At 41.6% G+C, this 19169-nt stretch overlaps 1 protein-coding gene across 2 annotated transcripts in view; it reads left to right on the forward strand.

The window, feature by feature from the left end:
* The window catches only part of NBEA (neurobeachin), an 867588-nt gene extending 854047 nt beyond the window's left edge, over nucleotides 1–13541 (forward strand). For both annotated transcript variants that reach the window (XM_084617023.1, XM_084617024.1), the window contains 4 exons: nucleotides 6356–6457; nucleotides 8575–8771; nucleotides 10279–10430; nucleotides 11743–13541. In XM_084617023.1, the coding sequence (XP_084473149.1) occupies nucleotides 6356–6457; nucleotides 8575–8771; nucleotides 10279–10430; nucleotides 11743–11833 (542 nt within the window). In that variant the 3' untranslated portion in view covers nucleotides 11834–13541. The remainder of the gene's footprint in view (nucleotides 1–6355; nucleotides 6458–8574; nucleotides 8772–10278; nucleotides 10431–11742) is intronic.
* The last annotated feature ends 5628 nt before the right edge of the window (nucleotides 13542–19169 follow it).

The raw sequence follows: 19169 nt of genomic DNA on the forward strand, positions 1-19169 counted from the left end.
CCATATTGGGAAAATTACTCTGAGCTTATAGTGATGGTGTTTCAATTCATAGTGAGGTAGTTTCACCTACAGCTCCCTCTGTGCCATAGCCTTTAACCTCTAGCTGCATCTATCAGTTGTGATGTGACAGTGACGGAATATTTTTCTAGATTTTGAATGATTGCTGAGGTTCATGACATCTGTTCTTTGTGATGAAGTGTAATGTGGGTGCGGTTCTCTTCCCCATGCTGCGGTTTTCCCAGTAGAAAAATATCACTGACTATAATTTTATTTTCTTTCTTTGAGCACTAAGGGGAAATAATGTAAGTTTTGTAACCATTTAACTGTTACTCCAAATAATCAAATTCTGTGACTACATTTTACAGATTTATGAAGTATATTCAAAAATAGGATTTTTAAAAATCTGTAGTAAGGAACACCATCAGTCTGTATAGGCTTTAATGTTTGCATATCAAAAGGATCATAGTTAACATCCAGTTTAATTATAAAAATGTTTGTTTTTCTACATTAACTCTGTCTTTGCTGATTTAAAATTAAATGTTTGCAGCTTCAATACGTTCTTGTGTTTTGCTATTCCAGAATAACATGTTACAGATAGTATACTGTTGTCTTTGGCAAAGTATGAGGAAGAAATCTTGTTACAAATTATGTTCTGCTTTTCTTTCAGGATTTAAAAGCACATGAGATCATTTAACTTAATCATTTATTAGTTTGCTCATAGTCTAATGACACTGTGTAATTTATCTTATCTTTAATACTTTATAATAATTTGATCAAGAGATCAAAAACCATGAGCTGGATCCCCAAAAACCCATGAGATTGGCCCCACAAATCATAAAACAGTCTAAAAACATCACCAAGCCATATTTTTAGTCTGTCTTTTGGCTTTTTAACTTTCTTCTGCTCTTCTGGCTCTGTGTGTGTGATAATTTCATGTTGAAAGTCAACCTTTAATGCACACAAACTGCACACCTCTCCCTGGTTCTTCAGATGAAGACTCCACTTACCCTCTCCTCATCTCTAAGACAGGGGAACTGCCATACACTTCCTGTTGCTGTCTTGACTCCCTCGATCCCCTGTCTTGCTGCTCTCCAGGGCTTATCCCTTTCCCCAGACCCAGTAGCACTTCCTTCACTTCCCTGCCTCACTGCTCCCTGGGGCTTCATCTCTACCTGGATCCCAAGTAGAGGAGAAATTGTGGGATCAGAGCTGCTTCTTATATCATTGCAAGAGCTCCTCTTGCAGATGCCAAAATCCTGTGACTCACAGTCTGTTCTAGATGGCCTACCCTGGCTGCTCGGAGGGTACTCCCTTTACTTACCACTACCCCTGGACTTGGGGAACTGCCATTCTGTCCTGTCCATCTCTTACCCCACCACTGTCATCTGCACCTGCCTCAGTCTCCCTCCTGCCTCCCACATCCTCAGCCTCCCTTCTGCCCTGCTCCTTCCTCAGTCACCCTCCTGCCTCCCACATCCCCAGCCTTCCTCCTTAGCCTCCCTTCTGCCCCGCTCCTTCTTCAGTCTCCCACATCCTCAGCCTTCCTTCTGCCCCGCTCCTTCCTCAGTGTCCCTCCTGCCTCCCACATCCTCAGCCTCCCTTCTGCTCCCCCTGGGCCTTGCTCTCCCTCACTCTCCTCATCTACCTTCCATAGTGTCTCTGCACTCCTCACAGTCTGTGTCCTGTCTAGCCCCCTGAATCATAGCATGGAAGCCATGTGGGCATGGCTTCAATTTCATTGCAAATACTGTAGTAGGAAGTAGCAGCCAACTTTATTAAAGGCAGCTGGACTCCCACATAAATTATCGGGAAATGGTGGACATCTTGCTGGCTTTAGCCACATTGACAGTAATAGGAGATGGTGGCCCTCATGAATAACGAAAATTCATGAGTTGGCATCCTTTCATCATGTTTTCAAGAGACGGGTAAAAAACACCTGAAATCACTAGCATCACGATGAAATCGCAAGAGTTGGCAATACTGACTCACAGTAACTGTTCAACCAAATAAACACTTGGACCTAGATTGTCCCCATCAGAGCCCTGGGAAAGCTTCCCCTGCAGGACACTCACCTGGCTGCTGTGTGTGGGTCCCACACACTGGGCTCGCATGCTTTTAAACTTTCCTTGATCTTAGTAGGCTCCAGCTGCTGTGTCTTTGGCTCTATGGCACACTTCATGGGAACCGACTCTGTCTGTTACTCCCTGACAGATGTGGGACCTTGCATCCAGGACAAGTGCTGATCTCTCAGACTCTCCGGTAGTTTAAGTACACCCTTTCGCAGAGTTCCATCCTTGTGATCACTCTGGTTTACATTTAATTTCTCCATGGACATATGATTGTTGAAGCACATAATAGACAGACTTTGCTAAAAGAATTCTAAAGCAATTATTCTTTTCTTTAGAGAGCACAAGAGATATACAGGTCCAGAAATAAATATGCTATATGCCCTTCCCTGATTTAGTTTCTTCACCGCTGTTGGGTGTTCTTTGGGATTTGGTCAGTGTCCTTTAGTGTGTCCAGGATCCCATCTCCTTCACTTGACTTCTCTGAATCATTGGGTTGTGCATGTGGACGCACTCACTTGTTCTTTTCTCTCTCTCTCAGCTTGTGAGAGTCTTCCTTTTATGCAGTTCCAGTCCCCACTGTGAGGGTGACCCCAATAATCAGTCTTGTCAGGTAATCAAAGTCACCCACTAGGTGGTCTGTTGCTCAGTTACCATCTACCTTGGCGGACCAGTTTTCTTGATAAGGCCACCTTCTTTGTCTAAATCTGTTTGCACTGGAATAGAAGACTATCAAGATATAATGACTTTTTTTGTGGTTAGCCCTGAGTCAGAAGTCCAGTCCAACCTGGAGGTACAAAGACAGAAGGCAGACAAAGCCCAAGTTCAAAATAGAGTTTGCAGTCTGACACAGCTATATACAGAAGGCCAGATCGTCAAAGATATTTATGCTTCTAACTTCCATTTAAATCAATCTGTAGAAGTTAGGAGCCATTGAAATCAGTGGAAGTTAGGAACCTAAATACCTTTGAAATCTGGGCCACAGTTCATAATCTCAAACAAAATTCATGAATTGTACATATACTGATTTCCCAAATTGTCACAGTCCCCTTTCACAGAAGAACCCACAGAATGGGAACACAGACTGGAAAATCCATAAGATTGTTGCATCATCTCCTCAGATTATTCCACCCCACACATCATACCCTTGGATATATAAAAGCCACATAGACAAAGAAACCACCAAAACTCAACCTCAATCTCTAGCAAATCCCTGGTCAGATACACACAGCACATGTCTCTTTCTGCTTCTCGCAGCTTTCTGCTCTCCCTAGCTGAAAAGCCAGATCATCTGCCAGTTTTGTACACCTTCCCCTTTGATAGGAGAGGTTAATGCTGTGGAGGGTGAGTTTATACTTTACTTGTAACTTTTTTTTTTTTTGCATTTTAAACCCATTTCATAAAGAATCACATTACAGAGACTGACTGTTCCAGGTATAATTTCCAGCCAAGGAAGAAAAGTGCATTCCTGTTTCCCAAGAAAAAAAGGAGGTTGAAGACCAGTCCTGGACCTCAGGCTCTGAACACGTACATCTTTACACAGCAATTCAGGATGGTAACTCTAACAGTCCTAATCCCATCCTTAGAAATCTCCAGGATTTCACAACCCAAGGCAATTGGATTCCCTAATGGTTGTCACTTCACATCATCATTCTCAAACTCAGAGCAGTTTGCTATGTGTTTGCATCAGGGGCCACTGAGCCAAAATAATGTTGGACAACAGAGTGGCCATGTACTATATAAATCATCAGGGAGGACCAAGATACCAGTGCCTATGTGCAGAGTTAATAAGGCTATGGAACTGGTGCATGTCCCAGCACATAAACATCTCAGCAGTTTATCTGATGGGACTGCAAAACAGCATGGCAGACTCCCTGAGAAAATACTTCTGCCATGACCCTGAGTGGGAACGCAGCAATTTGGTCTTTCAGATGATTTGTTAGTTTTGGAGCGTCCCAGAGATAGCTCTCTTTGCATCCAACGCAAAGTGCCAATGCTTCTGCTCGAGGGCAGATTACAGTTGCAACCTGATAGGGGACAGCCTCCTCGTTCCTTGACATCACACCTTGCGGTGCACTTACTCTCCATCGATCCTGATAGCTCTAAAACAAGAGGGATCATTAGCTATCCTCATAGCACCATCAAGACTGAGGCAAGCATGGTTCCCATATCTGTTTTGCCTCTTCACCTTCCTCTGACAGCAGATCTCCTAGCACAGGAATCAAGCACCATAACCCACCCTAGTCTCTTATCACAGCACCTCAAGGTCTGGCTCCTCAATCATTCACAGGCAGAGAATTCGACTGTTCTCTGAAAGTTAAGACTGCACTTCTGAGCAACACCCACCAGGAGGAAAAACTACCTGCAAAAGTGGAGTCGTTTCCAAGCCTGATGTGCCAGTCAATCTCTGTCTCCTTCACAAGTCTCTCCTTGGGAACATACTTGATTACCAGCTGAATTAAAAAACACAGGGTTTGTTAATTAGCTCCATTAAGGTACATCTAGCTGCCATTACTTTCATCCACAGCCGTTTTCAATGACAGGTCAAGGGGTTTCTGTTTTTGCACACCCTAGCACTCTTAGATTCCTTAAGAGTTTGTCTAACCTTTTTCCTCACCTCAAACAGCCTATTTCCCCTTGGGACCTTAGCCTAGTTCTCAGTGCCTTAAAAAAACCTCTGAACCCGTGGGGAGCTGTTCACTCCTTCATTTATCCTTCAAGAAGTCATTTCTTATAACCATAATTTTGGCCAGGAGGCCAAGAAAGCTTGAGGCATTCATGGCTGACCCTCCTTACACAATTTTCTACTAGGATAAAGTGACTCTATGTCCCCATCCTCATTTCCTGCCTAAGGTCTCATCAGAATTCCACATCAGTCAGCACATTCAATTGACAGTATTTTACCCCAAGCCTCCCTCTTCAAGAAAGGAGCCTTGTCTTCATACCCTGGATGTGTGTAGGGCTCTTGCCTTCTACCTTGATAGCACTCAGTCTTTCACAGCTTTCCCAGACTTTGTCTCTTTCACAGAAAGAATGATGGAACAGCCCATTTCTACTAAAAATGGGTTTCCGGGTGCATTTTAGCTTATGAAGCTTCTGGAATGCACCCCCCACTTAAAGTGACTGCTCATTCCACTAGGGCTCAATCCACCTCCAGAGCCCTACTTCAGAATATACCCATCATGGACATATGCACAGCCACCACCTGGTCATCTGTTCACACGTTTTCCCAGCACTACACTATCGTAACTGCTTCCAGGGTGGATGTGACCTGTAGCGAAGTTGTTCTTCGGTCTACTGAATCTGCCTCCTCTGCTTATGAGGTGGAGCACCCATAGGAACAACAACTGGAAGAAGAAAGAGAGATTACTTAACCAGTTCAGTAACTGGAGTTCTTTAAGATGTTTTGTCCTTATGGGTGCTCCTCATCTGCTCCTCTTCCCCTCTGCTGCAGACTCTTTTTTCTGGGCTTCATGGTTGAGAAGAAACTTGAGCAGCAATGGGTCTGCCCATCCCTATATCCCCTCACACTGGAGCATGAGAATATGCAGGGGGCAGGCATGAACTTGTGGGCACTACTGACAAAAAAATCTTCGCACTTCCTGAGGTGTAGCTCCCACAGAGACAAAATATCTCAAAGAACTCCAGTTACTGTACAGGTAAGTGACCTCTTTTTTAACATGTGTAGCTGACTGTCAGTGTGTGAAGTACCTGTGTCATACACACACACACATCTGTAAATAAATTCATAATTACATGTCCAGCTGTTTGTTTTCCCATATTTTAAATCTTGAAGTAATAGGCATTCAGAAATACGTAGATTCCAGAATGATGAAGGGATTCAAAAAACCACCATAATTTTCTAAGTTTCTTTTTTCTAGAAGTATGTGCTATGTTACACTGCATATCACTGTGTTACTTTTATCTTTAATAGTGTCATACTCCATGTGTTCTGTGGAATGCATGTCTCTTTTCAGTATAGTTAGAACACACAGCACAGATTTCCAGTATCTTATTGTCATCCTGTGCAGGATACGCAGCATATCTCCCACTGTTACTAAATAAGAGAGGTATATTTATGTGAACAAGTGAGCATTGAAGTGTTGCTTTATGAAAGCCTTGATAAGGTTTAAATGCAGTTCCGCACAGAAAACCCAAGAATGAGACGTTTATGCAGATTGCACCTTCCTCTGATGCTTACTGAATTAAAACAAATTGCAGTAAAACTCCTCCTTCGTTGCTGAAACATGTTTGGTTTGTAATTTCTTACTATTGTTGTTTTCTTACAGGTGATTATCCTGCTCCTAGAGCTGTTCTAACTGGTCATGACCATGAAGTTGTCTGTGTATCGGTCTGTGCAGAGCTGGGACTTGTTATCAGCGGTGCTAAAGGTCAGAAGTCATTTTATAGTTTAAGTTTTAAAAATTTCAAAGTCTCCTTCAGTGAGTGTTTTTCAGTGTTCCCTTGAGCCAAGTGCAATTTAATTATCCTAAGTCTCCTCAACCAAGAAATATTTTAATTCTGATAGTCTCAGCAGTTGCTTACTCTGAACATAATACTTTCTATCAATACCTATGACACTTAGACACAAACACACTTAGTATATCAGAAAACATTACTCACCAGTAGCAGCACTGTACACAATGGTATCATGATAAAAACCATCAGATGGAAACATAGGATTGTGGGGAGAGCCAGCTAGGAATGCCCCTATCCCCAAGTTAGCTGTCACATTTTAAATAAAGATTAGGCATATTTGGGTTGTCCCCATTCTCTTGGGCAAGAGAAGTAGAGCCTGTTGGATTGTGCATGGGTCCGTGCACAGATGCCAACACGTAGAATGTTGTTTTTTTCAGTGGGCAGTTCTCCAAAGAAGCAGGAGCCTGGACACTGTTATTTGCCATCTTCCACTAGAAAATTTTGAGCCATCTGCTGAATTATCAGTTGTTTGCCTATTTCTCCAATTATTTGTCTGTAGAATCCAGAGTACCCAACAATTACTAATATAAGTTCTCAAAATAGTCATCCCATCCTTTTCCCCCATCCTTGTAGAGATGTCTGCCAAAGAATTATAGTAATTCAATTGAATAAACATTCCAATCTAAATGTTGAGTGTTTTAGCTTGACCATTCATTATTGGATTCCTTTATTTTTCACTCTTTCCATTTGGTTCATTCCATTCATCTCTGTTTCTTTTCTCGCTTTCTTATTTCCATCTACAATCTTTTTTGCACAGCTCTCTCTCATTTAGCTCCTTTTCTTGATTTGAAAAGGAGCGTGTTTTTTCTTCTTATCCTTTCCTATTCACCTCTGTTATTTTATGTGTTCTCCCTTACTTCCCTTCTTCTGATCTTTCTTCTTCTCTTCTCCACATTATTCTACTGACTCTTCATGGTCCCTTCTCCCTCATTTCTCTTTCTGTCCCATCTCCTCCTCCTGGAATTCCAATATATTGCTTCTCCCACAGATCCAACCCTCTTCCTCTTCTCCTCATGATGATGCCTCTTTCATCCATGTCTCCTCATAGGAATTTATTCTTCCACTAATTCCTAAGAAGGGTTGTTGCTTCTGAGGGCAAAAAGGCCAGGTTGATTACTCTGCCCCATACATTCACAGTTAAGCTTGTTGGACTCATACATTTTATGATAACTTTGAGCTCAACATTTATTTTCATAGCTGACTTTGAAACCTCTGAATTCTGCAGACTCTAACAGGAAATGCTAATTATTAATTCTAATAATGACATATTATATAAGAAGGGTAGGCTAGGTCAAGAAATTCATGAGATAAAGCACAGTAACTAGGAACCTACCCTGAAGCTTTTCTTGCAGTGATGTTAATTCTTAGCCCATAAGCCAGCTTCATATTACTTTAATGCAATAGGACTGTACCCTTTTGAACTGTATTGTTGCAAACTACCTTCTATTATTATGGCTGAGATCTCTGGTAGACTATCCACAGCTGCATTAGACACTAATGGAAATGTAAGGCTTTAGTAATGCAGCTCTTTATAGAGGCACTGGGTGCTGGACAACTAAAGACCTACATATCAAATAAAGAATACATCCCTGAATGATTAAGAGGAATTGGGGCCTACACTGTTAGTCCCAGAAACCCACCATCAAATTCTGCTCTCCTGAGCTGTCTCTCCCATGTCTCTTCCCTTAGTTACGCCAGCCCTTAAGGTTTATACATTCAAGTTCTCCCATCTTATGTTTTCTCACTGATTCCTCTTCTCAAGCTTCCCAAGTATTTCAAGTTAAAAATACTCACAATTGAAAGCAGTTAACAGTTAAAGTAAATTAAAAAACATACCGCTCTGCTGATATGCTGTATCCTTTTCCTCCATCTGCCACCTGCGTTGTTGTTGTTGTCGCAGTAGTAGACTGTAATATTTTAGGTCAAGGACTATGTCTTCCTATGTCTGTACATATTGTCTGTATGCAAACTGCATATAGTTCGTGAAACAAGCATCTATATAATATATTTTATTGTTTTCAATGTACAGAAGGTCCTTGTCTGGTACACACAATTACTGGAGATTTGCTGAGAGCACTTGAAGGGACTGAAAACTGCTTGTACCCTCGCTTAATTTCAGTATCTAGTGAAGGCCACTGCATCATCTACTATGAGCGAGGACGGTTCAGCAATTTCAGCATTAATGGCAAACTCTTAGCTCAGATGGAGATCAATGACTCAACCAGGGTAAATCTAAACGCAAACAACCGTTTGACACTGCACTCCTTTTTTAAAATAAATGGAATGTGTTTGCAATGTTACTTAGAGAAAATACAAGGGTGAAAGTGGGCCGGTATGGGCTGGCACAGCGTACTGGTAAGAAGTGGCCGCCAGTACCAGCCCATACACAGCCCACATTAAAGCACCGATGGGTAGGCACCCTACAAGCAGGGCTGCCGACAGGAGAGCACAAAAGGGGCAGCTTCCCCGGGGCCTGGCGACTTAAAAGGGCTCTGCGCTCCTGGCTGCCGCCTCCCCTACCGTGGCAGCAGCTGGAGCCCCAGGCCTTTTAAATCGCTGCTGGAGCCCTGGGCGGCGCAGGCCAGGCAGCGTGGAAGGGCTGGCTGGGGGAGGCTGACCCCCAGCCCTGCCCCTTCTGGGGGCCCGGAGCTGGGACCCCATATTGGTAAGTCTTTTATCTTACTTTCACCCCTGAGAAAATAACATGTATAAAATTGCTGTTCTCAGAAAATGTAATGTTCAAATAGATACCCTTTTATGTCCACCTCAAGTCAGCAAAAAGAATGAGGAGTACTTGTGGCACCTTAGAGACTAACAAATTTAAGCTAAAACCCACTTCATTAGATGCATGCAGTGGAAAATACAGTAGGAAGATATATATATATACACACAGAGAACATGGAAAAATGGGTGTTGCCATACCCACTATGAGAGTGATTAGTTAAGGTGAGCTCTTATCAGCAGGAGAGAAAAAAACCAACCTTTTGTAGTGATAACGCCCATTTTTTCATGTTCTCTGTGTGTGTGTATATATATCTTCCTACTGTATTTTCCATTGCATGCATCCAGTGAAGTCGGTTTTAGCCCACGAAAGCTTATGCTCAAGTAAATTTGTTAGTCTCTAAGGTGCCAAAAGTACTCCGGTTCTTTTTACTGATACAGACTAACACGGCTGCCACTCTGAATCAAGTCAGCAGTGAACTCATGCTTTTTTCAAAATAAATAAGAACAAATTGTTTATGATACTAGATGATTCCTGGAATTTAAGTTTAGACTTAAATTTCAGCGGGAAATGTGTCTTTAACACAAAATTGTTTGAAATTAGTTCCTTCTTCACTTATTAGCAACTACGTGACTTCAGGACCTTTTCTACCAGTAGCACTTGAAGCAGTGTAAGGATTGCAGGTCTCTACTCCGCCTTAGGTGTTAGTGATGGCATCAAATACTGCAGGGCAAACCCAAGTTTTGCATGCTGAGCTCAAGTCTTGGCAATTAAAAGCTTTGTAGGTCACAGGTGAAATGTATTTATTTGTCATTTTAAAGGCACACAGGTAACTTACTGAAGATTTGGGGTCCCTAAACAGGTTTTGTTATTTTTAAGTATTTCTCTTCACCTTTAAATGTGGGCAGAAACACAAACATACACTCCATTGGTGAGAGCTGTTTGTGGGGCTGTTTGTCACTTTCCCCCACTATTAACTAAAGTTACTGGTTTTGGTTGTCTCTTCTCAAGGCCATCCTCCTGAGCAGTGATGGACAGAACCTGGTGACTGGGGGGGACAATGGAGTAGTGGAAGTGTGGCAGGCTTGTGATTTTAAACAGCTCTATATTTACCCTGGCTGTGATGCTGGCATAAGAGCAATGGACTTGTCTCATGATCAGAGGTGAGTTGCAGCATTAGAATTAAAATCACCCGGTAAATATTAAACAAAACTATTAAATACTGTCTCTTTGATGTTAGTATGTTGAATGACTGTTATACTTCATTTAAAATATGTGATACAACTATGCTCTGTTATTTCCTGTTGATCTAGCTGAATTGACAGTTTAGGCTCTAATCCTATAGGCACTTATACATCTGCTTAACTTTAAGCAGACACATAGTCCCAGTCCCATATACCATTTTCTCCCTTAGTGTAAATCAGGAAAATTACATTGACTTCGTCTGAGATATGCTGATTTATGGTTGCTAAGGATCTGGCTTGATTGCATATGCATAAGTGTTTGCAGGATCGGGGCCTGAGTGAGTATTGTATTATCACTGGCCAGTGCAGGGATGCATGAGCCTGATCTCTGAATCTCCTGTTTTAGTGTGATTAAAATGTAAGTCTAATGATGTATTTATATTGGGTTGTGAGTGGCTTTAGTTTTTGCATCATTTGCCAATATGGTGTTTGTCAGCAAAACTCACACTCAGGAAGTGTGAAGGATTTTTAAAAAATCCTTTAGTATTCATTTCAGCTTACTTTATTTACACATTTTAGAATTTTTATACTATGTATCACTGTTTGATGCAGCACCAAAAATATCCATACATCTAATACCTACTCAGTTTACTTGTGTATCATTTGATGATCTGAAACAAGATTTCTGTCTCAGCCAAATCAAAACTAACTTACAGAACAAGGCTTATTTACTCTTGGAATTCTGCCATTTTATGTTACAGTGCTGAACTGCATTCTATAGCTTCTTGTTTACAATAAGGAAATATAGCACATTCTATTTACTACACTAATTTGTCTATCTTCTGATTCTAATGCTGGGTTCTGAAACCCCATTTCAGCAATGCACCTAAGCACAGGCTTACTTTCAGGACATGATTACTCTCATTTAAGTGGGGACTGATAAAATGCATTTTGTATTGTTTGGTATCAGCAATTGGTTGACATCCAAGATCCAGTTGTAGGAGGCAGATAAGAAAAACTCAGACTCACAATTAAAGGGGTCAGTTGTAACTAGAAATCCGTCATAATTATTTCTGCTAAAGAAAGAAACTAGGAGCATATTCAGTATGAAACTTTTTAAGAACACCTAATTAGCACAATATGCATTTATATGTAACTGTCAAAGAGAAGCCCCCGTTCTGTTACTATTTTTAATATTCAGCGTAACCTGAAGTTTCTGAAAGTTAAAAGATGACTACTATGTGGGTAAAAAATGTAACAAGTACAGTATCTATCTTTTCACCTTTTTCAGAACTCTGATTACTGGCATGGCTTCTGGTAGCATTGTAGCTTTTAATATAGATTTTAATCGGTGGCATTATGAGCATCAGAACAGATACTGAAGCTTAATGAAGAACTGAAAGCCAAGGTAAAGCTGAGAGCACAAGTGCTACAATGAAAGGCGTAATCTCTGGTGGAAAAACACGTCTGCATTGACCTCCGTTGTACATTCCATTACACCCAGCAATAGCTGTACATTGTAGTCAGCAACCATTTTATTTTGTGTGTTTTTTCACAACTGAACACCAGCTGCTGAAAAGCAAGCTTGTATCATGTAAATTATATGAATTAGGAGATGTTTTGGTAATTATTTCATATATCTTTGTTTATTGAGAAAAGGTAGTAGGATGCGCCACAAGAGACTTTTGAAAATTCTGAGGAACCTTGTGTCCAGTTGTTACAATGTTTAGTCTGTGACTCTAACATGCATCCCATTTCCAGTCTCCTTTCAAGCTGAGAAAAAAAAATATGTTTGATACTTTGTACATCAGATGCACATCTTAACTTTGAAGGGATACTTTTGTAAAAGTAAAACCTTGTATAAAGAACAAAAATGTTTCTTAATTTTATTGTGGAGTTACAACTTGCATGTACTTTAAACCTGATGTCTTGATGGAACAGGGGTATTCACGCAAATCAAACTGGAGATCTGTCTAAGGGTACAGCTTGCATTAAAGGGTTGAATTTGGGTGCAATCAGTAATTTTGACATTTTCACCAAAATATGTTTTTCACTTTTTAAATCTAAACTCATTTTCTTCCAAGTGGAGTTTTGCTCATGAAGCATTTGGATAAGAAGCCATCATTTGCCATACTTATACAATGAAAGTTAAATTCTTCCCTTTTAAACTTATAGACAAGTCAGAAAGGGAGCATAGTGGAAAGGTTCTGATTTTCATTATATCATCAAGAGTCTTGTAATGCTCTATAGCGCTTAATGACTCCCACACGGCAAGAGTGCTATACTTATGGATTCATCACATTTGGCATACGGTCCACTGAGAGAAGAGAGCCTCAGTTACATTTTTCTCTTATTTTTCCTCTGAATAACTTGGTTTGTTTAACAATCTTAGCTTTTATTGCAAAGATAAGTTATTCTTTTAGGTTCTTCTGAAAATCTCACCGGAAGTCACATTCTCAGCCTAAGGCACTTCATGTGTTACAATACTGTAATGATGACCATCAGAATAATTTTCCACACATTGTACTGATCAAATTACACACCCAGGGGTATATACACTTTACTTCATGTTTCTTCTTTGTATATTTGGTGACTGTATTGTCATAGATGTACATATTGTGTCGGTAGGGCTATGAGGCATGTAACAGGAATGTAATTTTCTCAGACTTTACACTCACTTGCAGTCATTTATTTAAAATGATAATGGATTCTTTGTATTGGCACTTTGCACCAGAAACATATCATTATTTATTGATGTGATTACTTATTTGTTATCCACCTTGTATTAGTAAGTTTTAGCACTGAATTCCTTCTTCATTGTTGTTTGTATTTAAAAGATTCTGAAATCATGGGGAATCAACGTAATGATTAAGTTATTCATCACCAGTCTGTAAGCAATATCTTGAGTTTGTAGCTTAGAATTGGGAGAATACTGAACATCTGGAAGACCAGTTCATTTCATCTTGAGATCATGGTGAAATATTTTGGATATATAAATTCCTTAAGCTATTGTAACCATGTTTTATTGCAAAGATGTAAAATATGCCAGATGTGTGTGAGTTGGAAATCCAAAAAAGAAAAATAAAATATGCAAAGAATTCAGTGATTGTTTTTTATTTCATTGAACTTTTCACCAAAACATCCACATTGTCACTGGAAATAAATAATAGTTTTGAGAAATGTTCTCTGTTATAATCAGTGTGTATAAAAATGGATATCTTGGAGGTTGTGTTCTCAGTCCCTGAAGGGAATGAAAGAACTCTTGATACACAGTTTGATTTCTAATCCTGTAGATTATCAACACATAAAGAGAAAATACTAAAGTTGTTCTGAACAGCAAAAAGAAGAAATAGAAAAGTTTGAAGAAAGAAAACTTATGGTTTAAAAATCTGCCTATGGCTGCAGTCCTGTCATTTGGATCCTTGTGAGCAGATAGCATGCATTTTGATGGACCTCTGTTCAGGTGTGAAGGTCTGATCAAGGCCATGTTGGCATCTCTCAATACCTGACACTTAGCATAAAAACAATACACAACTGTAATAGTTAATATTTTCAGTTTAGTTAGTAATCCATAGCTTTAACATCTCCCTTTGTAGAAATATCTGGCAAGCAATTATCTATCTCAGTGGTTCTCAAACTGTGGGTCAGGACCCAATTTTAATGGGGTCACCAGGGCCAGCATTAGACTTGCTGGGACCCAGGGCTGAAACTGAAGCCCGAGCTCTGCCCCCACCTGGGGCAGAGGGTTTGGGCTGCAGCTCCCTTTTTCCCCAGCCAGGGTGGGGGGGCTCGGGCTCCAACACACCCCCACCCAGGGATCATGTAGTAACTTTATTGTCAGAAGGAGGGTCCCGGTACAACCCCGATCTATGAGAACCCCGATCTATCTAAACTAGAGTCATGTCAAAAACCTTATTAAAATATAGTACACATTAGTGGTAGTTGTCTTCATTTATCAACCCTTTAAAAAGATGCTAGGCCTTTCTGAGGCTGGATATATAAAAAAAATTTAAGTGTGGTAACCTTCTGGTTACAGGAACACAAAAAAGTACCCAAAATCACAGCCTCAGCATGCCATCAAGTAAAAAAAGTCAACTGCAATTTTGTATTTTGTTTATTAAGATGAGTCCTTGGAAAATATACTGTAGCTTTACAGCTACTCGACATTCCGATTTAATGATTTCCTGTGTTGTTGTTACGTGAAGACTATCCGCATTAGATTAGGTGAGATTTATTTGAAAAAAATCATTTGCATGTTTGGAGAGCTAACTGTGTGTCATTAAGAGGTGAGTGATAAAACAAAAAACCATTTAACAATAATTCTTACAGTTATAGTAGTGCCTAGAAACCCTACTGTGCTATGCTATGTGCAAATACAGAATGGAACTTCCTGTCCTGAAAAACCATCCAAATGAGACCAGACACAAGTGGGTTTCACAAAAAGTGGGAGAAGGGGAAATGGATAATACTAACAAAATTATGAAGTTACGGGATTTCTGGTTAAATGTGTTGGGTTGTTTTGTTTCTTAACTTTTATATATTATTTCTTTAAAAAAAAGCTTTCCTTTATCACTGAAGATTTTCCTTGCTCCTGCTGCTTTGTATTTTTTAATGCACACCCACATTTTACATCATGTAACCCTTCTGCCAGGTGGTGTTGGCAACAACAAAGGCCAGGTTCTCTATTTAGGGGTTCCTCTTAACAATGCAAAACAAAACCATAAGAACATAAGAATGGCTATACTGGGTTAGACCAAAGGTCCATCCAGCCCAGTGTCCTGTCTACCGACAGTGGCCAATGCCAGGTGCTCCAGAGGGTGTGAACAGGTAACGATCAAGTGATCTCTCTCCTGCCATCCATCTCCACCCTCTGACAAACAGAGGCTAGGGACACCATTCCTTACCCACCCTGGCTAATAGCCACTAATGGACTTAACCTCCATGAATTTATCCAGTTCTCTTTTAAACCCTGTTACAGTCCTAGCCTTCACAACCTCCTCAGGCAAGGGGTTCCACAGGTTGACTGTGCGCTGTGTGAAGAAGAACTTCCTTTTATTTGTTTTAAACCTGCTGCCCATTAATTTCATTTGGTGGCCCCTAGCTCCTATATTATGGAAACAAGTAAATAACTTTTCCTTATTCACTTTCTCCACACCACTCATGATTTTATATACCTCTATCATATCTCCGCTTAGTCTCCTCGTTTCCAAGCTGAAAAGTCCTAGCTTCTTTAATCTCTCCTCATATGGGACCCGTTCCCAATCCCTAAGCATTTTAGTTTCCCTTCTCTGAACCTTTTCTAATGCCAGTATGCCTTTTTTGAGATGAGACCACACCTGTACACAGTATTCAAGATGTGGGCGTACCATGGATTTACATAAGGGCAATAAGATATTCGCCTTCTATTCTCTGTCCCTTTTTTAATGATTCCTAACATCCTGTTTGCTTTTTTGACTGCCGCTACACACTGCATGGATGTCTTCAGAGAACTATCCACAATGACTCCAAGATCTCTTTCCTGATTAGTTGTAGCTAAATTAGCCCCCATCATATTGTATGTATAGTTGGGGTTATTTTTTTCCAATGTGCATTACTTTACATTTATCCACATTAAATCTCATTTGCCATTTTGTTGCCCAATCACTTAGTTTTGAGATCTTTTTGAAGTTCTTCACAGTCTGCTTTGGACTTAACTATCTTGAGCAGTTTAGTATTGTCTGCAAACTTTGCCACCTCACTATTTACCTCTTTCTCCGGATCATTTATGAATTAGTTGAATAGGATTGGTCCTAGGACTGACCCTTGGGGAACACCACTAGTTACCCTTCTAGAATTGCCTCTAACCAGATTAGAGGCAACTGTTCCCCACTCACAAGAAGTGGAGAAGAAGTGAGTCTGTGGATAACAAAAGAAAACGTCTTATTAAAAGGGAAAGGGAGCCCATCATTAATCTGTGAAAACATCACAATCATGTAACCATAAGCAAACATCCATCCCACGGAACATTGGGCAGTTTCCTTTGCTGCCTCACTTTCCCACATTGCAGTGTAAAAGTCCAATGTCTGAATGTCCCTTTAACACACACCACTCCCCTTTCCCTCTGCTGCATCCCACACAGTTTGTTGTCCTTGGTCAGCGAGGACCCAGAATTCAGAGGTGAGTTCATGTGAATTCACCTCCCAGCTATGAAAGGTGGGAGGGGCATATCAAGCAATGTCTCTGCCGCTGCCTCAGCGACTGGTTCACTGTTGCTATCTCTGCTACTGCTGGCCACTCTCTGCAATGCTTCACTCTGAATACTCACTACTTAGCTCAGCTCTTCGTGATTTCACTGAGCAGGGGGAACTTCTCTGCTGCTGCCTCTTCATTTTCTTTCACTGCAGCACTGTCCCCATACCACATTTAAGACTTAGCCCACAGCCCCGGTCATCAGTGATTTCAGTTGTAAAAAGCACTTAAAAAAAAAAACCAAAGACTCAACTGAATCCAATCAGTTGTGCCTTTAAATACTGCAAGGGAGATGGTCAAATGGAATCTGAAACTCTTTAAAAATCCATATCCTCACCTAGAAATACTGATTCCTCCTTCCCCTGGCATTTGGAAGCGCAAGCCTGTGCTTAGGAATTGAGGTTCAATTTAGGGTGAGTGCCTCAATCAGGGCATGCTAAGAATATTTCTGCTGCCCTTTACTCATATAATAAGGATAACATTTAATTACTCCTGCATTCAACACTAAGTGAATTGGAACCCAAAACTAGCCAAAATTGATCACTTTTGCAAAGCAGATCTGTTTCCTGAACACCTAGGTAGCGTAGGTGTGTCTAGGCAAATAGAGTCTGCTCCTGATGTCTTTTCCCCGGTTCATCATGAGATGTCAGGAGAGAGAGCTCATTCAGACCCTGGCTTACAATTACATTATGCCACTGCCTTCCACAAACACTTATTAAGCAAACACAAACAGATCCCCATTTTCTCTCACCAATGCCTTTCCTTGGGTTCACGGGCCACAATCTCCCCCATCCCATTAGGAAAGTCTTACTTTTCATTTAATCAAAAGGGGTGTTATTGACATCACTGAGGGGCCCGTATAGCTGGCTAATCATAGCTGCTCCCTGGAAGATGAGGAGGCTTTGGTTCTTCAAGTGTTTGTGCATGTCCATACCATTGTAGGTGTGTGCGTGTCTCATGCACAATTGTCAGAGCTTTTCTTCCCTCCGCAGTACTGTTGGGACAACGTGAACACCCCCTGGTGCTTGGCACCACCGCACATAGCTATAAAGGGCCTCCCCATGCCCCAACCCCCTTCTAGTCCAGCCTACCACCAGTGACAGTTATAGTAGCTGTGAGCTTTGTGGTTCAAAAATCATCTTTACCTTGTTATGTACGTAGGCCCTCTTGCGGTAGTTTAGCTTATCATAAGTATAGTCTAGTTCTTAGTGTAGCCTGCTCTCCGGTGCTCATTTGAGCAGTGGGTCCAGTACCGGACTCATGCTGTGCTCTCTTGGCTTCAAGGCCTGTGGCAAGCCAATGCCAGTCAGCAACCCCCAGATGCCTGAAATGTCTTGGGGAAGCACATGTAGGTGACAAATGTCACATCTGTAGAGGGATCAAGTCCCATTCACAGGGTAGCCAGGCTGAAATATTTGCTCATGGACTCTGTGCTTTGCCCTCCATTGGAACCTTCCAACGCTGAATGGCTCCTGAACACGTCCAAGTTGGTCAGGAGTGCTCTGCCCACTGTAGCTGAGTCGTCAGGCAAGCCAGCCTCACTGGTATCAACTATAAGGCTTCATAAGTCTTCAAAGGCCTCAGTACCATGGGCTAGCGTGATCTGTAAGCAAGGAACTAGGTGCTGCAAAGGGCACAGAGGAGCACTCAAAGAAGAGGGACCCCAAGCGTAACCACACAGCAAAGCGGGGTTGCTGACTCCATAGCCTTCAAAGAGCCCATTGAGCCTGATCCCAGGATCAGCAGAACTCCAAGTACCACAGGCCCAGGAGCCTTTGACGGTACTGTATACGCTCAAAGCAGTCGAGGCAGTGCAGGAACTACTGAACGTGTCTGTATTGGTTTCAGCGGTGAGACAAAATTCCTGCCTAGCGCCAGGAATGGGTGTGCTGGACCCACTGGTGCCTCCTCCCATTCTGGTGCACCAGTTAGTGCTGGTGGCTTCTACAGTTGAAGCATCTCAGCAGAGTCCATCAAGGGGAAAGACTGCAGTGAGTTCAACACTGCCTCTGCCATTGATTTGCAACCGGTGTCCCCAGTATGGTGGGGGTCAGCTCTTCGATGGTCGAAGGAAGTAGACTCATCTGCTGCTTCAGATTCTAAGGTCAGATCTTACCCTGCCAGAACAGAGTAACCACAGCAAACCCAGTTGGTTGTCTACTCACCTTGGTCCAGATCTCAACCTAAGGATCAATGGATGGTGCACAGCTTGGTCCCACCATCGTTCCAGTACCCATCTGGGAGCCCTTGCGGCTTTACCCCACACCCTACAGCATCTAGTAGATACTGGGGGTAAGAGGGGGGCATGAGCACCATGGTTGCATTCCTGCTCTGCCAGTACCAGTACTATATAAGAGAAATCAGTTACTCAGGACTTTCCTTTGCGAGAATTGGACAAGGGCCATCCTCAGCAACCACTGGCCTCCTCCTCTTCATTGCTGCATTTCCAAAGAGAGGGATTCTATTGCCGATACTTCCTAGTCCCAAAGG

Source organism: Lepidochelys olivacea (assembly GCF_965140295.1).
Source record: "Lepidochelys olivacea isolate rLepOli2 genome assembly, chromosome: 1".
NCBI classification, from domain to species: Eukaryota; Metazoa; Chordata; order Testudines; family Cheloniidae; genus Lepidochelys; species Lepidochelys olivacea.